The sequence below is a fragment of the Nomascus leucogenys genome, chromosome 6 (genome assembly GCF_006542625.1).
Source record: "Nomascus leucogenys isolate Asia chromosome 6, Asia_NLE_v1, whole genome shotgun sequence".
Lineage (NCBI taxonomy): Eukaryota > Metazoa > Chordata > Mammalia > Primates > Hylobatidae > Nomascus > Nomascus leucogenys.
In genome coordinates this window covers 59,059,038-59,084,634 of record NC_044386.1, presented here as the reverse complement: position 1 = coordinate 59,084,634, position 25,597 = coordinate 59,059,038, and the positions used below count along the sequence as shown (strand labels likewise).

At 40.6% G+C, this 25,597-nt stretch overlaps 1 protein-coding gene across 6 annotated transcripts in view; it reads left to right on the top strand.

The window, feature by feature from the left end:
- The window catches only part of GANC (glucosidase alpha, neutral C), an 82,609-nt gene that overhangs the window by 16,690 nt on the left and 40,322 nt on the right, over positions 1-25,597 (top strand). For all 6 annotated transcript variants that reach the window (XR_004030463.1, XR_004030464.1, XM_030814242.1 and 3 more), the window contains exons 6-11: positions 2,930-3,112; positions 7,775-7,820; positions 18,384-18,450; positions 20,066-20,162; positions 22,134-22,314; positions 22,544-22,697. Coding sequence is in view for 4 of the 6 variants with exons in the window: in XM_030814242.1 (XP_030670102.1) it covers positions 2,930-3,112; positions 7,775-7,820; positions 18,384-18,450; positions 20,066-20,162; positions 22,134-22,314; positions 22,544-22,697 (728 nt within the window). In the remaining 2 variants the exon portion in view is untranslated. The remainder of the gene's footprint in view (positions 1-2,929; positions 3,113-7,774; positions 7,821-18,383; positions 18,451-20,065; positions 20,163-22,133; positions 22,315-22,543; positions 22,698-25,597) is intronic.

The window sequence follows — 25,597 nt, the reverse complement described above, 5'->3', positions numbered from 1 at the left end:
ATATTTTGAGATAGGATCTTTAAAGCAGTAAATAAGTTAAAATGGGATGATTAGGGTAGGCTGTAATCCATTACACCTGGGTGCCCTTGTAAGAAGAGGAGATTAGGACACAGATGCAGGCACAGAGGGACAACCACGTGAAGCCACAGTGTTAAGGCAGCCATCTGCAAGCCCAGGAAATAGGCCTCACAAGAAACTCAACTTTCTGACACCTTGATCTTTGACTTCTAGCCTCCAGAATTATGAGAAAATAAATTTCTGTTGTTCAAGCTAACCAGTTTCTGATATTTTCTTATGGCAGCCCGGCCAAACTAATACAACTAATAATAGACCACAAAATTCTGTGGCAATGTTACTTAAATGACCACTGGTGGTCAACTAAAATAAAGTGGCCCATTGAAAGCAGACCAAGAGGTAGGGCCATACTGCATTATGATTATCATGCAGAATTCAGAGCTCTGAGATGGCTTGGCTGCTTCAACTTCACTGAAGAGTTTAAAGAAAGAAAACAATAGTCTCAGGGCTTTAAATTCTTAGCTCAAGGTATTATCAGAAGATTGTTAATTTTCTGTGACAATCCTAAAAGTCCTCATATCTTCTGTAGCTGCAGGTACATATAGCTGAAAATCAGATGCAGAGTTTGATATTGCAGGTCACTGAATTAGTCCATAAGTTAATTTCAGGCATTAACTGGGAAAACGTAGGACTCCTCAAAATTGAATAGCAGGCTGAGTGCAGTGGTTCACACCTATAATCCCAATACTTTGGGAGGCCAAGGCAGGAGGATTGCTTGAGGTCAAGGATTGTAGACCAGACTGGACAACAAAGTGAGACTGCATCTCTATAAAAAATTAAAAAACTAACCGGGCATGGTAGCACACACCTGTTGTCCTAGCTACTCAGGAGGCTGTGGTGAAAGGATCACTTGAGCCGAGTGATTTAAGGCTGCAGTGAACTATGATCGCACCACTGCACTCCAGCCTGGGTGATGGAGCAAGACCCTGTCTCTAAAAAAATAAACAATTTTTTTAAAAATTGAATAACAATATTTGGGAAGAGTTGGGTAATTCTAAATAGTCAAACCCCAAATTTCACTGGCCCTCCCATTTCAGCAGAAGCAACCCCTCCTATAAAGGCAGGTGAAGCTGATCCTGCCTTGCTTGGATACCCTGTATTGACCTCACCTAAAATATACATGCACGGGGATTCCAATTCTCTTTGTGCCCGACCCCTACCACCCTTCACCGCCTCCAGACCCATCATCAGAGAGTCAGATCCCAACATGCCCAGAGAGCCAATTACAGTCAAACCCAGGGGGAGAAGGCTTGCATGCCTGAAAAATTATAAGACTATATAATGGCAAAAAAAACCTGGGAAATATAAATGGAAATGGTTTCTGAGGAATTCCTAGACCAGAAAGAAGGAACTTAATTGTAGATCAGGCTAAATTTATTGACTCAGGTACACATACCAGATAATGTAGATTTGATATGCTAGCTTGGGCAACTGAGAATGGCTCTAATTGATGGCTTAGTTGGTTAATTATAATCTGAACTCAGCTATGATTCTTCTGAATGAAGCTGAGATATCAGGAATTCCTTGGCATGGTATAGAGGAAATGATCCATAGACTTAGAGAGATAAAGATGTTGAAGTGGATTTGTTTCATGCAACCAGCTCATCTAGGCCCTCTGGATTCTGTCCCCCATGAGAATCCAGAACATACCCCCTTCACTGAGAAACTGATGAGGGAGCACTTGGAAAGCATTGTAGTGAACATCTTCCTTTCGTGGGCTGGAGATAATGGTGGGAAATGATGCCATTAAAATGGTCTCCCTGATTTCAGTGGAGATAATGAGACTCCAGGTAGCAGAGGCAGAGTAGAAACATTTAGTTGTCAGAGACAAGGTGAACATAATTCCATTATGTGTGGTGGGGCCCATGTAATACTCAAAATGGTTTAATGCTTGGGGCAGTAGGCAATTTATGGTGGGGTGCATTAGACTGACATATATGAACTACAGTCCTACTTAATGGAATAATCAAAAGAACTCTGTCTGGGTTCAGTGGGCAGTGCGAGACAGCCTCTCAGCTGTCTCCAGAGTTAATTTCCAGATCCTAAGCATCTTGAAGAGAAGGCATAGAATCCATGGAGAAGGACTGAAAAGACATCATAAGAACATAAACTGTCTCTTTTTACCTTCCTTAAAGAATCCTGTGAACATTTATTGGGGACACTGTGCACTGGAGAAAGGGAAATATCTAGCTTTGAGGGATTTTAAGTGCTGTGTCTGAGCTTACATAATTCTTGTGGATCTAAAACATCCTAACAGTGTACCTGTGAAATTGGAGGCTGGTGGGAATCAGGCAATAAATAGGTAAATAAAAATTTGACCTGGTTCCATCTCACTGTGGACCCAATCTGTGTTATTTCCTCAGTTTCTGAGTATGTGGTTGGAATGAGAAAGAAAAACAATATTTAGATTTTACACACCAAAATCTAGAAAGTTACTAGACCTTCCAGACCAAGGTGATGATGATGACGATGATGATAGCTAACATTTATTGTGTGTGTTTTTTTTTAAATGGGTCCGGCACTGTGTCAAGAGCTTTACACATGTGATCTTATTTAATTCTCTCCAAAAGCTTTGTTGTTGCTTTTGTTATTTTCACTTTACAGATAAGGAAACCAAGACCCAGAAAAGTTGGATAACTTTGTTATCCGAAGTTATAACGTATATGGTAGAGTTATGCTCAATTTAAGCTCTTTGGCACCAAAGCCAATGCTCTCATTAACTCTTCTCTGTTGCCTTATCTATGGCTATGTCACATGAATATTGATTTACTAATTAATTACTTGGAAGTACAAATCACATAGGGCCATGTAAACCTGTAGCAGCTTGTTTTTCTCTTCCTGTTTTGTTTTCTAGGCTGATTTCATGCTCAGGGGACACAGGCAGTCTGATATTGGCAGATGGAAAAGGAGACCTGAAGTGCCATATCACAGCAAACCCATTCAAGGTAGACTTGGTGTCTGAAGAAGAGGTTGTGCTTAGCATAAATTCTCTGGGCCAATTATACTTTGAGCATCTACAGATTCTTCACAAACAAAGGTATTCTTATGCATTACTTGACACATAAAGACCTTAACATAACCTGATTAATGAATATCAGTTGCCTAAATAGATAACATATCACCATAGAAAATTGGTTTGCCTTATTTGCTCTAGTATTGTTTTGAGAAATTTTATCTTTTCACCTGTGAAGGTGAATACAAGCTTTATGACAAAAATAATTCCCAAACTTTTGTAAATGTTCCACTCTTAACATGTCCTGTGTGTGACTGATGGCATTCTCTACCCTGCACACCCTTCTATAAAAGCACTCTGTTGACCTGACAAATGTTAATGGGAACTAGCGTACCTTCATAATTTCACTTCACTCCTTTGTAATAACACAAATTAACCTAGACTTGAATAGTTGTCCAGGAATTTTCTGGGACCATCTACTTGATCAAAGCTGTTTATGTGGGCTGCTCACATGAATTAGGAGGTGGTGGTAAGGAGGAGATTCTTCTTCCATTCTTACCAACACTGTTTTTAAATCTTTTAGTCTATAGTTCTTTCTATTTTTATCATGATAATAAACATATTATATGATCTGCAGAAAGCATTCAACATTCATTATTCCAACATAGTGATTTGTCTGAGTTTCAACTCATTTCTATTTTAAAATTTTGATATTAAAAATATCTCATTTTCTCATCTCAGAACTAATACTTGTTCATCATAGGCAGATTAGAAAATATTGAAAAGAAGAAAATTTAAAATCCCTATAATCTCTCCACCTACTGTATTAGTGCCTTATGAATAGTCAAGTACTTGTTTAACTGAAAAATACTAATAATAGCATAACAAATATCTGTGTACCCACTACCCATGTTCTTTATATTTAAAGCCTTTTTTTCTAGCCAGGCACAGTGACTCACGCCTGTAATCATAACACTTTTGCCGAGGTGGGCAAATCAGTTGAGCCCAGGAATTTGAGGCCAGCCTGAGCAACATGGTGAAACCCTGTCCTACAAAAAATACAGAAAAATTAGCCGAGTGTAATAGCACATGCCTGTAGTCCCAGTTACTTGGGAGGCTGAGGTAAGAGGATCACTTGAGCCCAGGAGGTCAAAACTGCAGTGAGCTGTGAGTGTGCCACTGCACTCCAGCCTGGGCAACAGAGCGAGATTCTGTCTCAAAACAAACAAAAAAAAACGCTTTTTTTTCTTTTGTAAACCCCCATGATTTTGTTCTGTTTTCTTTTAAACGTTGTTTTCTTTCCTATCTAAGTTGATCCTTTTACTTACTTATGTAGAAGAGGCACATGGTACAAAGAAGTATATATTAATACACATTTCTATGTAAGAATAGTAAAGAATCTCCTTCCCCCCGTGTCCTCTAGCTGCCTACTTTCCATTCTTGAAAGTAATGTGTTCTGGTCGGGTGTGGTGGCTCATGCCTGCAATCCCAGCACTTTGGGAGGCTGAGGCGGGTGGATCACCTGAGGTCAGGAGTTCGAGACCAGCCTGGCCAACATGGTGAAACCCTGTCTCTAGTAAAAATACAAAAATTTAGCCAGGTGTAGTGGCACATGCCTGTAGTCCCAGCTACTCAAGAGGCTGAGGCAAGAGAATCGCTTGAACCTGGGAGGTAGAGGTTGCAGTGAGCTGAGATCACGCCACTGCACTCCAGCCTGGGCAGCAGAGCAAGACTCTATCTCAAAAAAAAAAAAAAAAGTAACGTGTTTCCAGTTTTTTGTGTATCCTTTCAGAAACAATTTATGTATATACATTTTATATACATTGTTTGACTTTTCCTTTCCTGACACAAATGGCGCCACCTTTACACATTATTCTACACCTTGCTTTTTTCTCTTAACAATGTGATAATTCTTAATTTCTTTAAAGCAGCTACATAATTTCTGCTATGTGACTGTACCGTGATTCACTGAGTAAATTCTCTATTGAGGGATTTAAAGTTGTTTCTAATCTTGTTTTACAACTAGTTAGTTTACTAATAACCTTGAATATGTGTCATTGTGCATATATACAAGTATATTTATAGTATAGAGTCATAAAAGGATAGTTGTTGATCAGACGGTTTGTGCATTTGTAGTTTTTTTTGTTTTTTTTTTTTTTTGAGACGGAGTTTCACTCTGTTGCCCAGGCTGGAGTGCAGTGGCATGATCTTGGCTCACTGCAAGCTCTGCCTCCTGGGTTCATGCCATTCTCCCGCCTTAGCCTCCCGAGTAGCTGGGACTACAGCGCCCGCCACCATGCCCGGCTAATTTTGTTTTTGTATTTTTAGTAGAGATGGGGTTTCACCGTGTTAGTCAGGATGATCTCGACCTCTTGACCTTGTGATCCGCCCGCCTCAGCCTCCCAAAGTGCTGGGATTACAGGCATGAGCGACCGTGCCCTGCCTGTAGTTTTCATAGGTATTGCCAAATTGCCTTCCATAGAGGTTGTACTGGTAGTTATAGTTCCATGATTTACATTTATATTTATAATTATATTTGTGTTAGGAAAATCAGATGATCTAACTGGAAAAAATTTTAAGTTAGATTTTAACCTCATAACATTAACAAAAATAAATTGCAGATGAATAAAAATTAAACATAAAAAGACATAAAAATAGAAGAAAATATAAAACAATATTTTTGTAATTGTGAGAGTGTGACAAACTGAAGAGCTGTAAGGAAAAGATTGATGGATTTGATTACTTACACATTTTAAGCTTTGATTCTACTCAGAAAGCAACACAAGAAAAAAAAAAGCTTTATTATAGACACACACACACACACAGTGTGAACAAAATTAAAAGTCAAGGACTTCCAGTTTCCCATCTGGCATGTAAGGAGCTTAGAAGTCACTACTCCATCCTAACAATGACTAAAAAGCTCAACAAATCAGTTTTTGCCTTATATAGTTTGATGTTCTGTTAGACTCATACACACATTAAAGATTGTTATGTTGAGCTGGGCACAATGGCTCATGGCTGTAATCCCAGCACTTTGGGAGGCCGAAGGCAGGCAGATCATCTGAGGTCAGGAGTTCGAGACCAGCCTGGCCAACATGCTGAAACCCTGTCTCTACTAAAAATACAAAAAAATTAGCCAGGCGTGCTGGCATGTGCCTGTTGTTCCAGCTACTTGGGAGGTTGAGGCAGGAGAATCACTTGAACCCGGGAGGTGGAGGTTTCAGTGAGCCAAGATCACACCATTGCACTCTAAGCTGGGCGACAAGAGCAAAACTCCGTCTCAAAAAAAAAAAAACATTGTTATGTCTGCTTGGAGTATTGATCCCTTTATCATTATGTAATATCCCTCTTTATCCCCCCAAATTTTCCTTGCTGTGAACTCTGTTCTGTCTGAAATTAGTATATCTACTCTTACTCTCTTTTGATTGGTGTTAGCATAGTATATCTTACCTTCAGAGGTAACCAGTTTACTAAATTTTGTGTTAATCACTTCCTTGGGTTTGATTTGGTTTGGTTTGGCTTGGTTTGGTTTGGTTTAGTTTTGTATTGTTTTAAGATGGAATTTCACTCTTGTTGCCCAGGCTGGAGTGCAGTGGTGCGATCTCGGCTCACTGCAACCTCCGCCTCCCAGGTTCAAGCAATTCTCCTGCCTCAGCCCCCCAAGTAGCTGGAATTACAGGTGCCCACCACCACATCCAGCTAATTTTTGTATTTTTAGTGGAGACAGGGTTTCACCATGTTGGCCAGGCTGGTCTCGAACTCCTGACCTCAGGTGATCTACCCGCATCAGCCTCCCAAAGTGCCCAGTTTACAGGTGTGAGCTGCCGCACCCAGCCTCCTAGGGTTTTTAATTGCATTCCCACGTATGTATGAATTCCCAAACAACATATTATTTGGATTTGTCGTTTCTAAAAAAACTTTTATGTAATAAAAGTATGCTGTATATATTCTTTTGTAATGTATTTTTCACTCAAATTTTTTTTTCCTTTTTTTTTTTTTGGAAGACAGGGTCTCACTATGTTGCCCATTAAATGTATAAAAGTTAGCCTACATCATTCATGCTCATAGAAATACAAACTGAAATGCATTTATTTTTTCTACAATTTTAGATTGGCAAAAACTGAAAGATTGATAAAGTCCAGCATTGTTAAGAATGTGGGGAAATGAGCACTCAAATACAACTATGGGTGGAAGAATAAGTTGTCACAATCATTCAGAAAGACTGTACATTATGGTGCTGTGTTCTGGGAGTGAGGAGAGTCACACCGAGTGAAGGGAGCTATGTTCTACCTTGCTTACTTAGATTTTGTTGAAATATCATGAGCATGTTTAACATTTATAATAAAAAATGATAAAAGTATTTTTAAAGAGTTAACAAAATTAAAATACTTCTACATTAAGAAATGAAGCTATTAGATTAATGTTCATCATTACTGTCTAATTTTATAAACTCATTTTAAAATTTTTTTTTTATTGTTTAAAGATGAGATCTCACTGTGTTACCCAGTCTGACATCGAACTCCTGGGCTCAAGTGACCCTCTAGCCTCAGCCTCCCAAGTAGTTGGGATTACAGGCAGGCACCACTGCACCTGGCTTCATTTTTATTTTTATAATGATGTTATATTTAATACATTAAAGGATATAACTTATGGGGTCTCAAAAGTTGGAAATGAAAATCTTTATCACTGAACAAAATTCTATCAATCTTGCCATTGAGTGAAACAACTTTATTTATGTTAAAACAGAGCTGCTAAAGAAAATGAGGAGGAGGCATCAGTGGACACCTCTCAGGTAATCTAGACTGATCCATTTATTGTTATCTTTTTCACCATCATCATAATGATAGGGCATATAAGGAATTCTCTTTCTTCCTTCTACAGAAGGGTGCTTGTTAAATGATCTACTGCATATAAATAGGACCACCTGTTTCTTTGGCTCACCTTGTCATCTCGTTGATTCATTCATTCATTCATTCATTCATAAAAACAGATGCTTCCCAAGTGCCTGCTTTTTGCCAGGCATTATTGCTAGGCAAGGAGAATCAGCCTTGAATAAAACAAATCCCAAACGTGTTCTCGTGGAAAGTAGAATCTATTGGGAAAGACAGACATTGAGTAAGTAATTACAAGCGTGAGGAGTGTTACAAAATGGTGCTATAGAAGAATACAAGAGACCTGGCCAAGATGAGGGTCAGAAAAGACCTTCTGAGGGAAATAATGTTAAAGCTGAAACTGATGTATACACACGTCAAAAAGTTGGGAAAAGAATGTTCCAGGTAGAGAGAACTACATATTCAAAGATCTGGAGGTAGGATGGAGCATATTCCATTTGAAGAAATGGAATATGTATGCAATATATACTTATTTCAGCTGGAGAAAGGAAAGCAAAGGGGAGGGTGGTATGTAATGAGGCTAGAGAGATAGGCAGGGCAGTGCTGTGGAAAGATTTGTAATAATTCTTTTATCTAACAATTATTTGTTAAGTACCTCCTATATCCCAGGCACTGTTCATGGAATTGGTGAGACATCATTGAAAAATATAAGTCCCCCATTTATCATGGAGCTTACCTTCTTCCAAGCCATGTTAACCTTTCTGAGTTTCTCCTAAGAGCAAAGGAAAACTCTGAAACGGTTCTAAGTAGCAGAGATGCATGGTCTTATTTCTATTTTTAAAAGATTATTTTGTTGAATTGTGAAGAATGGACACTCCAGAAATCTTCTCTCTCTTCATCCCCAGTCACATGTATCTTCAAAAGAGCACTTTTCATGATATTGATTCTTCCTATCCATGAGGATGGAATGTTTTATCATTTGTGTTCTTGCTTATTTCCTTGAGCAATGGTTTGTAGTTCTCCTTGAAGAGGTCCTTCATATCCCTTGTTAGCTGTATTCCTAGGTATTTTATTCCCTTTGTAGCAGTTGTAAGTGGGAGTTCATTCATTATTTGGCTCTCTGATTGTCTAGTGTGGATGTAAATGCATGCTTGTGATTTTTGCACATTGATTTTGTATCCTCAGACTTTGCTGAAGTTGCTTATCAGTTTAAGGACTTTTTGAGGTGTGAGATGATAGGGTTTTCCAAATATAAAGTCATGTCGTCTACAAACAGACAATTTGACTTCCTCTCTTCCTATTTGAATACTCTTTATTTCGTCCTCTTGCCTGATTGCCTTGGCCAGAACTTCCAATTACTATGTTGAATAGGAGTGGTGAGAGAGGACGTCCTTGTCCTGTGCCGGTTTTCAAAGGAAATGCTTCTAGCTTTTGCCCGTTCAGTATGATATTGGCTGTGGGTTCGTCGTAAGTAGCTCTTACTATTTTGAGATATGTTCCATCAATATGTAGTTTATTGAGAGTTTTTAACATGAAGGATGTTGAATTTTATCGAAGGCCTTTTCTGCATCTATTGAGATAATCATGTGGTTTTTGTCTTTGGTTCTGTTTATGTGATGGATTACGTTTATTGATTTGCGTATGTTGAACCAGCCTTGCCCCAGAGATGAAGCTGACTTGATTGTGGTGGATAAATTTTTTTGTTGTGCTGCTGGATTCAGTTTGCCAGTATTTTATTGAGGATTTTCACATTGATGTTTATCAGGGATATTGGCCTGAAGTTTTCTTACTGCCCAAAATAATTTATAGATTCAATGCTATTCCCATCAAACTACCATTGACATTCGTCACAGAATTAGAAACAACTACCTTAAATTTTATATGGAATCAAAGAAGATCCCGTATAGCTAAGCAAAAAGAACAGATCTGGAGGCATCACATTACCTGACTTCAAGCTATACTACAAAGCTACAGTAACCAAAACAGCATGGTACTGGTACCAAAACAGATATATAGACCAGTGAAACAGAACGGAGACCTCAGAAATAACCAAATAACACCACACATCTACAACCATCTGATCTTCAAGAAACCTGACAAAAATAAGCAATGAGGAAAGGATCTCCTATTCAATAAATGGTGCTGAGAGAACTGGCTAGCCATATGCAGAAAACTGAAACTGGATCCCTTCCATACACCTTACACAAAAATTAACTCAAGGTGAATTAAAGACTTAAATGTAAAACCCAAAACCATAAAAACCCTAGAAGAAAACCTAGACAATACCATTCAGGACATAGGCGTGGGCAAAGACTTCATGATGAAAATGCCAAAAGCAAATGCAATAAAAACCAAAATTGACAAATGGGATCTAATTAAACTAAAGAGCTTCTGCACAGCAAAAGAAACAATCATCAGGGTAAACAGGCAATCTACAGAACGGGAGAAAATTTTTGCAATCTACCCTAAGTGCTAATATCCAGAATTTACAAGGAACCTAAGCAAATTTATAATTTAAAAAAACCCCATCAAAACATAGGCAAAGGATATGAACAGACACTTCTCAAAAGAAGACATTTATGCGGCCAACAAACATGAAAAAAGCTCAACATCACTGATCATCAGAGAAATGCAAATCAAAACCACAATGAGATACCATCTCACACCAGTCAGAATGATGATTATTAAAAAGTCAAAAAACAATAGATGCTGGCGAGGCTCTGGAGAAATAGGAATCCTTTTACATTCTTGGCGGGAATGTAAATTAGTCCATTGTGGAAGACAGTATAGTGATTCCTCAAGGGTCTAGAACCAGAAATACCATTTGGCCCAGCAGTCCCATTACTTGGTATATACCCAAAGGAATATAAGTCATTCTACTATAAAGACACATGCACATGTTTGTTTATTGCAGCACTATTTACAATAGCAAAGACATGGAACCAACCCAAGTGCCCATCAGTGATAGACTGGATAAAGAAAATATGGGACTGGGCATGTGGCTCATGCCTGTAATCCCAGCACTTTGGGAGGCCAAGGCAGGTGGATCACCTGAGGTTGGGAGTTTGAGACCAGCCTGACCAACATGGAGAAACCCTGTCTCTACTAAAAATACAAAATTAGCTGGGCATGGTAGCGCATGCCTGTAATCCCAGCTACTAGGGAGGCTGAAGCAGGAGAATCACATGAACCTGGGAAGTGGAGGTTGTGGTGAGCCAAGATTGCACCATTGCACTCCAGCCTGGGCAACAAGAGTGAAACTCCATCTCAAAAAAAAAAAAAAGAAAAAAAATAAAAGAAAGAAAATTTGGTACGCTGTGGCTGGCAAGATGACCGAATAGGAACAGCTCCGGTCTGCAGCTGCCAGCAAGATCAGCGCAGAAGGCAGGTGATTTCTGAATTTCCAACTGAAGTGCCTGACTCATCTCACTGGGACTGGTTAGAGAGTGGGTGCAGCCCACGGAGGGCGAGCCGAAGCAGGGTGGGGCATTGCCTCACCTGGGAAGCACAAGGGATGGGGAAACTCCCTCCCCTAGCCAAGGGAAACCATGAGAGACTGTGCTGTGAGGAATGGTGCATTCTGGCCCAGATACTACACGTCTCCCATGGTCTTGGTAACCCACAGACCAGGAGATTCTCTCAGGTGCCTACACCACCAGGGCCACACAAAACTGGGCAGCCGTTTGGGCAGACACCGAGCTAGCTGCAGGGGTTTTTTTTTCATACCCCAGTGGCGCCTGGAACACCAGCGAGACAGAACTGTTCACTCCCCTGGAAAGGGGGCTGAAGCCAGGGAGCCAAGTGGTCTAGCTCAGTGGATCCCACCCCCATGGAACCCAGCAAGCTAAGATCCAGTGACATGAAATTCTCACTGCCACCACAGCAGTCTGAAGTTGACCTGGGATGCTCAAGCTTGGTGGGGCGAGGGGCATCCGCCATCACTGAGGCTTGAGTAGGCGGTTTTCCCCTCACAGTCTAAACAGAGCCACCTGGAAGTTTGAACTAGGTGGAGCCCACCGCAGCTTCGCAAAGCTACTGTAGCCAGACTGCCTCTCTATATTCCTCCTCCCTGGGCAGGGCATCTCTGAAAGAAAGGCAGCAGCCCCAATCAGGGGCTTATAGATAAAACTCCCATCTCCCTGGAACAGAGCACCTGGGGGAAGGGACAACTGTGGGTGCAGCTTCAGCAGACTTAAGCATTCCTGCCTGCCAGCTCTGAAGAGAGCAGCGGGTCTCCCAGCACAGCGCTCGAGCTCTGCTAAGGGATAGACTGCCTCCTCAAGTGGGTCCCTGACCCCCATGCCTCCTGACTGGGAGACACCTCCCAGCAGGGGTCGACAGACACCTCATACAGGAGAGCTCCGGCTATCATCTTGCAGGTTCCCCTCTGGGACGAAGCTTCCAGAGGAAGGAACAGGCAGCAATCTTTGCTGTTCTGCAGCCTCTGCTGGTAATATTCAGTCAAACAGTGTCTGGAATGGACCTCCAGCAAACTCCAGCAGACCTGCAGCAGAGGGGCCTGACTGTTAGAACGAAAACTAACAAACGGAAAGGAATAGCATCAACATCAACAAAAAGGATGTCCACACAAAAACCCTATCCGAAGGTCACCAACATCAAAGAGCAAAGGTAGATAAATCCACGAAGGTGAGGAAAAACCAGCGCAAAAGGCTGAAAATTCCAAAAATCAGAATGCCTCTTCTCCTCCAAAGGATCACAGCTCCTCACCAGCAAGTGAACACAATTGGATGGAGAATGAATTTGACAAATTGACAGAAAGTAGGCTTCAGAAGGTGGGTAATAACAAACTCCTCCAAGTAAAGGAACATGTTCTAACCCAATGCAAGGAAGCTAAGAACCTTGAAAAAAGGTTAGAGGAATTGCTAACTAGAATAACCAGTTTAGAGAAGAACATAAATGACCTGAGGGAGCTGAAAAACACAGCACGAGAACTTCATGAGGCATACACAAGTATCAATAGCCAAATTGATCAAGTGGAAGAAAGGATATCATAGATTGAAGATCAACTTAATGGAATAAAGAGTGAAGACAAGATTAGAGAAAAAAAAATGAAAAGGAATGAACAAAGGCTCCAAGATATATGGGACTATGTGAAAAGGCCAAACCTACCTTTGATTGGTATACCTGAAAGTGACAGAATGGAACCAAGTTGGAAAACACTCTTCAGGATATTATCCAGGAGAACTTCCCCAACATAGCAAGACAGACCAACATTCAAATTCAGGAAATACAGAGAACACCACAAAGATACTCCTCAAGAAGAGCAACCCCAAGACACATAATCATCAGCCTGACCAAAGTTGAAATGAAGGAAAAAAATGTTAAGGGCAGCCATAGAGAAAGGTTGGGTTACCCACAAAGGGAAGCCCATCAGACTAACACTGGATCTCTCTGCAGAAGCCCTACAAGCCAGAAGAGAGTGGGGGCCAATATTCAACATTCTTTTTTTTTTTATTATTATACTTTAGGTTTTAGGGTACATGTGCACAATGTGCAGGTTTGTTACATATGTATCCACGTGCCATGTTGTTTTGCTGCACCCATTAACTATTCATTTAGCATTAGGTATATCTCCTAATGCTGTCCCTCCCCCCTCCCCCCACCCCACAACAGTCCCCGGAGTGTGATGTTCCCCTTCCTGTGTCCATGAGTTCTCATTGTTCAGTTCCCACCTATGAGTGAGAACATGCGGTGTTTGGTTTTTTGTCCTTGCGATAGTTTACTGAGAATGATGGTTTCCAGCTTCATCCATGTCCCTACAAAGGACATGAACTCATCATTTTTTATGGCTGCATAGTATTCCATGGTGTATATGTGCCACATTTTCTTAATCCAGTCTATCGTTGTTGGACATTTGGGTTGGTTCCAACTCTTTGCTATTGTGAATAGTGCCGCAATAAACATACGTGTGCATGTGTCTTTATAGCAGCGTGATTTGTAGTCCTTTGGGTATATACCCAGTAATGGGATGGCTGGGTCAAATGGTATTTCTAGTTCTAGATCCCTGAGGAATCGCCACACTGACTTCCACAATGGTTGAACTAGTTTACGGTCCCACCAACAGTGTAAAAGTGTTCCTATTTCTCCACATCCTCTCCAGCACCTGTTGTTTCCTGACTTTTTAATGATGGCCATTCTAACTGGTGTGAGATGGTATCTCACTGTGGTTTTGATTTGAATTTCTCTGATGGCCAGTGATGATGAGCATTTTTTCGTGTTTTTTGTCTGCATAAATGTCTTCTTTTGAGAAGTGTCTGTTCATGTCCTTCGCCCACTTTTTGATGGGGTTGTTTGTTTTTTTCTTGTAAATTTGTTTGAGTTCATTGTAGATTCTGGATATTAGCCCTTTGTCAGATGAGTAGGTTGCAAAAATTTTCTCCCATTCTGTAGGTTGCCTGTTCACTCTGATGGTAGTTTCTTTTGCTGTGCAGAAGCTCTTTAGTTTAATTAGATCCCATTTGTCAATTTTGGCTTTTGCTAGGAATCCAACTTACAAAGGATGTGAAGGACCTCTTCAAGGAGAACTACAAACCACTGCTCAATGAAATAAAAGAGGATACAAACAAATGGAAGAACATTCCATGCTCATGGGTTGGAAGAATCAATACCGTGAAAATGGCCATACTAGTAGCCCAAGGTAATTTATAGCTTCTATGCCATCCCCATCAAGCTACCAATGACTTTCTTCACAGAATTGGAAAAAACTACTTTAAAGTTCATATGGAACCAAAAAAGAGCCCGCATCGTCAAGTCAATCCTAAGCCAAAAAAACAAAGCTGGAGGCATCACGCTACCTGACTTCAAACTATACTACAAGGCTACAGTAACCAAAACAGCATGGTACTGGTACCACAACAGAGACATAGATCAATGGAACAGAACAGAGCCCTCAGAAATAATGCCGCATATCTACAACTATCTGATCTTTGACAAACCTGACAAAAACGAGAAATGGGGAAAGGATTCCCTATTTAATAAATGGTGCTGGGAAAACTGGCTAGCCATATGTAGAAAGCTGCAACTGGATCCCTTCCTTACACCTTATACAAAAATTAATTCAAGATGGATTAAAGACTTAAATGTTAGACCTAAAACCATTAAAATCCTACAAGAAAACCTAGGCAATACCATTCAGGACATAGGCGTGAGCAAGGACTTCATGTCTCAACATTCTTAAAGAAAATAATTTTCAATCCAGAATTTCATGTCAGCCAAACTAAGCTTCATAAGCAAAGGAGAAAGAAAATCCTTTACAGACAAGCAAATGCTGAGAGATTTTGTCACCACCAGGCCTGCCTTACAAGAGCTCCTGAAGGAAGCACTAAATATGGAAAGGAAAAACCAGTACTAGCCACAGCAAAAACATACCAAATTGTAAAGACCATCGACACAATGAAGAAACTACATCAATTAATGGGCAAAATAACCAGCTAGTATCATAATGATGGGATCAAATTCACACATAACAATATTAACCTTAAATGTAAATGGGCTAAATACACCAATTAAAAGACATAGACTGGCAAATTGGATGAAGAGTCAAGACCCACCAGTGTGCTGTGTTCAGGAGACCCATCTCACGTGCAGAGACACCCATAGGCTCAAAATAAAGGAAGGGAGGAATATTTACCAAGCAAAAAAAAAAAAAAAAGCAGGGGTTGCAATCTTAGTCTCTGATAAAACAGACTTTAAATCAACAAAGATCAAAAGAGACAAAAAAGGGCATTACATAATGGTAAAGGGATTAATGCAACAAGAAGAGCTAACTATCCTAAATATATATGCACCCAATACAGGAGCTCCCAGATTCATAAAGCAAGTTATTAGAGACCTACAAAGAGACTTAGACTTCCACACAATAATAGTGGGAGACTTTAACACCCCATTGTCAATATTAGACAGATTAATGAGACAGGAAATTAACAAGGATACTCAGGACTTGAACTCAGCGCTGGACCAAGCGGACCTAATAAACATCTACAGAACTCTCCACCCTAAATCAATAGAATGTACATTCTTCTCAGCACCACATCGCACTTACTCTAAAATGGACCACATAATTGGAAGTAAAACACTCCTCAGCAAATGGAAAATAGTGGAAATCATAACAAACAGTCTTTCAGACCACAGTGCAATCAAATTAGAACTCAGGATTAAGAAACTCACTCAAAACTGCACAACTACATGGAAACTGAACAACCTGCTCCTGAATGACTACTGGGTAAATCATGAAGTGAAGGCAGAAATAAGTTCTTTGAAACCAATGAGAACAAAAACATAATGTACCAGAATCTCTGGGACACAGCCAAAGCAGTGTTTAGAGGGAAATATAGCACTAAATGCCCATGGAATACAACTTACAAGGGATGTAAAGGACCTCTTCAAGGAGAACTACAAACCACTGCTTAAGGAAATAAGAGAGGACACAAACAAATGGAAACATTCCATGCTCATAGATAGTAAGAATCAATATTGTGAAAATGGCCATACTGCCCAAAGTAATTTATAGGTTCAATGCTATCCCCATCAAGCTACCATTGACTTTCTTCATAGAATTAGAAAAAACTACTTTAAAATTCACATGGAACCGAAAAAGAGCCCGTATAGCCAAAACAATCCTAAGCAGAAAGAACAAAGCTGGAGGTACCACTCTACCTGACTTCAAATTATACTACAAGGATACAGTAACCAAAACAGCATGGTACTGGTACCAAAACAGATATGTAGACCAATGGAACAGAACAGAGGCCTCAGAAATAATGCCACACGTCTACAACCATCTGATCTTTGACAACCTGACAAAAGCAATGGGGAAAGGATTCCCTATTTAATAAATGGTGCTGGGAAAACTGGCTAGCCACATGCAGAAAACTGAAACTGGACCCCTTCCTTACACCTTATACAAAAATTAACTCAAGATGAATTAAAGACTTAAACATAAAATCTAAAACCATAAAAACCCTAGAAGAAAACCTAGGCAATACCATTCAGGACATAGGCATGGGCAAAGACTTCATAACTAAAACATCAAAAGCAATAGCAGCAAAAGCCAAAATTGACAAATGGGATCTAATTAAACTAAAGAGCTTCTGCATGGCAAAAGAAACTATCATCAGAGTGAACAGGCAACCTACAGAATGGGAGAAAATTTTTGCAATCTGTCCATCCGATAAAGGGCTAATATCCAGAATCTACAAGGAACTTAAACAAAATTACAAGAAAAAAACAACCCCATCAGAAAGTAGACAAAGGTTATGAACAGACAGTTCTCAAAAGAAGACATTATGTGGCCAACAAACATAAAAAAAGCTCATCATCACTGGTCATTAGAGAAATGCAAATCAAAACCACGATGAGATACCATCTCACACCAGTTAGAATGGCAATGATTAAAAAGTTAGGAAACAACAGATGCTGGAGAGGATGTGGAGAAATAGGAATGCTTTTACACTGTTGGTGGGAGTGTAAATTAGTTCAACCATTGTGGAAGACTGTGGTGATTCCTCAAGGTTCTAGAACCAGAAATACCATCGGACCCAGCCATCCCATTACTGGGTATATTTCTAAAGAATTATAAATCATTCTGTAAAGACACATTCACACATATTGCAGCACTGTTCACATTAGCAAAGACTTGGAACCAACTCAAATGCCTATCAGTGATAGACTGGATAAATAAAATGTGGCACATATACACCATGAAATACTATGCAGCCATAAAAAAGGATGAGTTCGTGTCCTTTGCAGGGACATGGATGAAGCTAGAAACCATCATTCTCAGCAAACTAACACAGGAACAGAAAACCAAATACCACGTGTTCTCACTCATAAGTGGGAGTTGAACAATGAGAACACATGGACACAGGGAGGGGAACATCACACACTGGGGTCTGTTGGGGGGTGGGGGGCTAGGGGAGAGGTAGCATTAGGAGTAATACCTAATGTAGATGATGGGTTGATGGGTGCAGCAAACCACCATGGCAATTTTTTTTTTTTTTTTTGAGACGAGTCTCGCTCTGTTGCCCAGGCTGGAGTGCAGTGGTACGATATTGGCTCACTGCAACCTCTGCCTCCCAGGTTCAAGCAATTCTTCTGCGTCAGCCTCCTGAATAGCTGAGACTACAGGTGCGCATCACCACACCTGGCTAATTTTTGTATTTTTAGTAGTTCAATAGTTGCACAGCAATGTGAATGTACTTAAAGCCACTGAACCTGAACTTTATACTTGAAAATAGTTAAAATGGTAAATTTTATGTTGTGTATATTTTACCACAATAAAAAATATATATTCATGTCAGCTATGGCTCATAAAGATTATTATTGACATGTATATAGAACACAGATTTGATTTGTTAAATGTACTGATGTCACACACTGGTCTTCTAAAAGATGAACTCACTTTCTCAGTCTTTTAAAAAAAAATCCAAATAAAATGAACTATTCTGGTAAACACATTTGTTGCAATTTGTAAACTCAGTCTGCTCCCTTTTTTGTACCAACAGAAAAATCAAGAAGATCTGGGCCTGTGGGAAGAGAAATTTGGAAAGTTTGTGGATATCAAAGCTAATGGTAAAATTGAAACTGGTATAGTATTAAAACAGATCATTCCAAAAATGGCTACATAATTCTATCTAAAAGCCCCTTGATCTCTGTCACCTAAAACAGGTGACTTTAACAGAAGAACAGAGATCCCAGATCAGATTTGCTATCCTTCAGTAATGCATTGCAACAGAGAAATAGCAATTATTTGCCTTTTGTAGGAAGTGTAAAAGAAATATAGGCCACACGGAGCTTATGGTCTCATACAGGGGCCTGGGTCAGCACACTGCTTGCACTGTTCATTAGATAAGACAGCTACAAATTCCACGTTAAATTTTTATGAGAGTGAAGTGATGAGAAACCCAAGTTCTAGAGCCCCTCTGTTGCAACATTTCAAGCCAATGGTTCTCAACCTTTTCTAGGCCTCCCCATCATTCGCATGGGTATCGCATGCACATCTGTCACATTTCTCACCAGGCTTAGTGATGGAATTGGGATAGAGGGGCGAGTTTGTCTCTTTAGGAGGTATCTTTCAAGTACTTGGGGCATATGCAGTTAGAAAAATACTCACTTGCCTCTTTCCTCCTCCCTACTCTGTAGAATAACAAACTCTTTCTAACACCTTTAAAATTCCCATTCTAGCCATCATTATCTATAGCATAGTATAATGATCAGGGCTGACAGAATGCCCCAAATTAAAAGTGGGGGCATGGGTTCTCAGGCCCTCCTTTCTGTAACATCATCATCTTTTTATCTTTTTTTTTTTTTTTTTTTTAAGCCAGGTTCTCACTCTGTCACCCCGCTGGAGTGCAGTGGCGTGATCATGGCTTACTGCACCCTTGAACTCCTGGCCTCGAGTGATGCACCTGCCTCGGCCTCCCAAAGTGCTGGGATTACAGGCATGAGCCACCATACCCAGCCATGTCATAATCTTTTTTACCTTCTCTGTAGCATCTCTTTTCCACAAGCTCCTACAAATAAGGACCATTTGATGTCAAATACTTTAACCTAAGCATAAATTAAAGTCCACGTTATACCTCCTAGTCATTTGCATTTTCCCATAGCTCTAAAATAGTTGTTAAAGACTTTGTCTTTGGTTAAAGGAAATTTATATAATCACAGAGGAGGAGTATTTTGAGGAACCAGTTATGGCCCTCCTAGTGCCCTTGAAATTTGCATTCCCTGTAGGTAGTCACAGACGAGGCTGGCAGTAAGAATGATCAGGCACAAGACAATCAGTCATTCCATCTAGTGTAGACTGAAAGTGCACAATATCCTTTGCTTCCTAAAGCAAAGAAATATGTGATAAAGAAAATTTCGATTAGGAAAAAATCTAAAACTTTGTAATCATGTTTTATATAGAGACAAGAGATTTACTGTGAAGAGGACACAGAGAGCTTCATCACACAGCTAAGGCAACAGAACTAATACGTGACCAGAACTTTGCCTTATACATTTTTGTATCCCCACAACACCTGAATATAATATCTCACAGAGGGTCAGTACACAGCATTTGCTGATTGATCTAGGTGAGCCCAGGTCTCTCAGCCTCTAGTCTAGTCATCTCTCTGCACTCAGAATTAACTGAATCTCCTTAAGTGAGTGTTCTTTTCAGAAACAAAACTCAGTATCCTGGTCTCTACAGGCCCTTCTTCTATTGGTTTGGATTTCTCCTTGCACGGATTTGAGCATCTTTATGGGATCCCACAACATGCGGAATCACACCAACTTAAAAATACTGGGTAAGTGAAAGCAAGAATTCTTATGGGAGGCTCTGGTTTCTGTATTGAGATGATCTGAAAACATTTGTGAGCTGTCTGAGCCAGTGCTAATATGTGCCAGGCCTTTTCCTCCTTTATATTGCTTGTGGATCTTTAAGAACCCTCCTTGAATGATCACTCAGAGCAGTGGTTTTCCTTTTTTTTTTTTTTTCTGAGATGGAGTCTTGCTCTGTCACCCAGGCTGGAGTGCAGTGGCACAATCTTGGCTCACTGCAAGCTCCACCTCCCGGGTTCAAGAGATTCTCCTGCCTCAGCCTCCTGAGTAGCTGAGACTACAGGTGCCTGTCACCACGCCTGGCTAATTTATTTTGTATTTTTAGTAGAGACGGGCTTTCACCATGTTGGCCAGGCAGGTCTCGAACTCCTGACCTTGTGATTCGCCCACCTCAGCATCCCAAAGTGCTGGTATTACAGCAGTGAGCCACCGCTCCTGGCCGGTTTTCCAGTTTTATTTATTTTTTATGGTAAAATTAGATAACTGTAAAAACTATAATACTAAACCTAGAAATACAAAGGAAGTAAAATTATGGAGCTGCTGTGATCAGAGTAGAGGGAAGATCTTTATCCCCGGGTTTCACTTTTACCTCTCAAGGCCTTTTGTGGAGCCCTAGGAGAATATATTGTGAAAAATCACTGACCCAGAAAAAGGCTTTTACCAAAATGGGAGAGTGAGCCAGAGAATGGAAAAATGTGGTATCTCATATCACCTTTAGTATCCTCAGGGATATCATGTCAGGCTAACACTATTGACAAATAGATGCCCGAGGCATCAGACTAAGAGGAAACAAAACCAAAGAGAAACAGAGTCTGATAAGGTTGCCAGGTTCAGGTGCTGTTTACTTTCAGGTAGGCATAGTGACAAGTCCAGCAGAAACTGTGCTGCTGTCACACTGACTTGAGCTCTGTGCTCCCACCCCCAATTCAGTTCCCCATCTTCCCCTGCTAAGCACTGTGGAAGCCTTTTGGACACAATTTTTTTTTTTTTTTTGAGACAGAGGCTCGCACTGTCGCCCAGGCTGGAGTGCGGTGGTGTGATCTCGGCTCACTGCAACCTCTGCCTCCCGGGTTCAAGCAATTCTCCTGCCTCAGCCTCCCTAGTAGCTGCAACTACAGGTGTGCGCCGCTACGCCCAGCTAATTTTTGTATTTTTAATAGCGTCAAGCTTTCACAGTGTTGGCCAGAATGGTCTCGATCTCTTGACCTCATGATCCTCCCGCTTCGGCCTCCCAAAATGCTGGGATTACAGGCATGAGCCACCAGCGCCCAGCCTGGACACAATTCTTTTAACTGCAGAGAAGTACTCACGAAATTCATCAGTGGATACTTGCTGTGTGCTTGCTATTGTGGAGTATTCATAGGAGAGAGTCCTCCACTCAAAGGATATTGAGGCTGGGCGCAGTGGCTCACACCTGTAATCCCAGCACTTTGGGAGGCCGAGGTGGGTAGATCACTTGAGGTCAGGAGTTGAGACCAGCCTGGCCAACATGGTGAAACTGCATCTCTACCAAAAAATACAAAAATTAACTGGGTGTAGTGGCACGCACCTGTATTCCCCGCTACTTGGGAGGCTGAGGTGGGAGAACTGCTGAACCTGAAAAGTAGAGGTTGCAGTGAGCCAAGATCGCGCCACTGCACTCCAGCCTGGGTGACAGAGTGAGACCCTGTCTGGAAAAAAGAAAAAGGAGATATTTAGAAAAGATGTCTAAGATGTGATCGTATGTGCTAATGTCACAGGAAGTGGTGCCAAAGGAGTCAAGGGAAGAGGACCACATTCACCTAAGTTGGGTCAGGAAATCTTTAGGGAAGTGGCAAGAGTTGAGCCTTCAAAGATGCATGGGACCTAAGTGTTTTCAGAGAAGAGTAGAGCTATTCTATTTATTAATATTAATAATACATTTGTGATGGTAATTGATGATAATCTTTGTGTTTCAGTGATGGAGATGCTTACCGTCTTTATAACCTGGATGTCTATGGATACCAAATATATGATAAAATGGGCATTTATGGTTCAGTACCTTATCTCCTGGCCCACAAACTGGGCAGAACTATAGGTATTTTCTGGCTGAATGCCTCAGAAACACTGGTGGAGATCAATACAGAGCCTGCAGTAGAGGTGAGCTATGGATTATGGCTACATGTCATACTTAAAGAAGAAACAAAACCACCGCAGTGGAGTCATAGCTCTTATCTTTGTAGTGGCACTTCTCTGCCAACGAAAGCTTTACAGTGTAATCAGTGAATATCAGTAGTATCTACTAAAGGATCAGACTGTTACTTATATATGGCTAGATGTTGCAGGTTAGAGGGAAATTTCTCAAATTTTTATTCCATTCTTTTTCCAGTACACACTGACCCAGATGGGCCCAGTTGCTGCTAAACAAAAGGTCAGATCTCGCACTCATGTGCACTGGATGTCAGAGAGTGGCATCATTGATGTTTTTCTGCTGACAGGACCTACACCTTCTGATGTCTTCAAACAGTACTCATACCTTACAGGTATTTGCACGGAGAAGTGCCAGTTTCTTGTTCTGTTATATATCCAATGTCCCATGTGTCATCAATGTAACTTAATATTTGTTGTACACTATGTAGAGTTTATAACTTACCCAAGCATTTTAATTAGCAAGCATTTCTGTTCCCATCCTCATCCCATTCAGTTCAGTAAAACATTGCACTGGGTCTAGAATGCTCTACTGTCTAATTCCTAATACTTGCCATCTGCTTTCCTTGAAGCTTTTAGCCCCTGAGCTATCTGTACCTTTATCTCAGATGACCAGTATCCCAACTTCAACTTTTCTATGTTTTCTTCTCCATTAAAATATGCAACTGGCTTTAGCATTAGAGCGTTTTATTTTAAAAGAATGCAAGCGTTTCTCTAAGATCAGAAACAAGACAAGGCATTGCATTTTCATCACTATTATTCAACATTGTACTAGAATTTCTAGCCAGAGAAATTAGGCAAGAAAAATAAATAAAAGGTATCAAAATTGGAAAAGAATAAATAAGATTATAGGAGATGATATGATCCTATATATAGAAAATCCCAAAGAATCCACAAAAAAATTACTAGAGGTAGTAAATTCAGCAAAGTTTCAGGGTACAAGATCAATATATTAATCTACTCTCGCACTGCTATGAAGAAGTACATGAAACTGGGCAATTGATAACGAAAATAAGTTTAATTGGCTCATGGTTCTGCAGGCTGTATGGGAAACATGGCTGGGAAGGCCTCAGGAAGCTTAACAATTATGATGGAAGGCAAAGAGGAAGCAGGCACATCTTACCTGGTCGGAGCAGGAGGAATAAAGAGAGGGAGGAGGTGCCACACACTTTTAAACAACCAGATCTTGTGAGAAATCACTATCACAAGAACAGCAAGGGAGAAATCCACCCCCATGATCCAGTCACCTCCCACCAGGCCCCTCGTCCAACATTGGGGATTACAGTTCAACATGATATTTGGGTGGGAACCCAAATCCAAACCATATCAATCAATAACGAAAAAAATTAGTTCTGTTTCTATATACCCTCAATGAACAATCCAAAAACAATTAAGAAAACAGTTCCATTTACAATAACATCCAAAAGAATAAAATACCTAGGAATACACTTAACAAAGGAGGTGAAAGACTTGTACACTGAAAACTATAAAACATTCCTGAGAGAAATTAAAGAATGCCTAAATAAATGGAAAGACATCCCATGTTCATAGGTTGGAAGGCAATGTTAAGATGGCAGTAATACAGAAAGTGATTCACAGATTCACTGCAATCCCTATCAAAATTCCAGTGGCTTCTTTTGCAGAAATGGAAAAGCTGATCTTCCATAGAATTGCACAGGGACCTGAATAGCCAAAACAGTCTTTAAAAAGAGAAACAAAGTTGAAAAATTTATACTTCTGATATGATTTGGCTGTTTCCCCACCCAAATCTCATCATGAATTCCCATGTTGTGGGAGAGACCCGGTGGGAGGTAATTGAATCATGGGGGCGGATCTTTCCTGTACTGTTCTCAAGATAGTGAATGAGTCTCATGAGATCTGATGGTTATAAAAAGGGGAGTTTCCCTGCACAAGCACTCTCTTTGCCTGCCGCCATTCACATAAGATGTGACATCCTCCTCCTTGCCTTCGGCCACAATCGTGAGGCTTCCTCAGACATGTAGAACTGTAAGTCCAATTAAACTTCTTTCTTTTGTAGATTGTCCAGTCTTGGGTATGTCTTAAGCAGAGTGAAAATCAAATACAACTTCTCAATTTCAAACTTACTTCAAAGCTATGGCAATCAAAAGAACGTGCCACTGCCTAGGCACAGTGGCCCATGCCTGTAATCCCAGCACTTTGGGAGGCTGAGGTGGGTGGATCACTTGAGGTCAGGAGTTTGAGACCAGCCTGACCAACATGGCGAAAACCTGTCTCTACTAAAAATACAAAAATTGGCCAGGCATGGTGGTGGGCACCTGTAATCCCAGCTACTCGGGAGGCTGAGGCAGGAGAATCAATTGAACCCACAAGGTGAGGTGGAGGTTGCAGTAAACCAAGATCATGCCACTGCACTCCAGCCTCGGTGACAATGCAAGACTCCGTCTGAAAAAAAAAGAACATGCGAACATGCTCCTGGAATAAGGATAGACATATAGACCAGTGAAATAGAATTGAGAATCTAGAAATAAATCCATACACTTATGGCCACCCAAAACACTGGGATTACAGGCACAAGCCACAGTGCTTTGTCTATGTCACCATTATAATTTCAATAAAGGTTCATGACCATTTGATGAAGAAGAAATAGTCTGTTGAGCATATGGTGTGAGACAGTTGGATATCTACTTGCAAAAGAATGAGGTTGGAATCCTATATTCAAAAATATGTTATATGTATATCATATACAAAAAACTGACTCAAAATGGTTCAACTGTATAAGAGCTAAAACCAGAAAACTCTCAGAAGAAAACGGGTAAATCTTCATGAACTTGGATTTGGCAATGGATTCTTAGATATGACAACAAAATCGTGAGCAACAATGACAACAAATACGTGTTAGAATTCACTAACATTAAAAACTTTGGTGCATCAAAGAACATAAGAAAGTGAAAAAGCAACCTACAGAATGGGAGAAAATGTTTGCAGATTGTGTATCTGATATGGGTCTCTTATCTAGAATACATGAAGAACTTTGTACAACTGAACAACAAAAAGACAGGCTGAGCGCTGGGCCCATACCCCTCATGCTTGCCTGCACTGGGCCCATATCCCTCACGCTCGTCTGCCACTGAGGGCGCATGCAGCCCCTAGACCACAACCAAACAGTGACCCAGACTGCCACAGCCACCTTCTGGCACCATATCACAGAGCAGGGGCCCCAGGCTGCAGGGAAAGAGCTTGCAGGGCTCCTGGA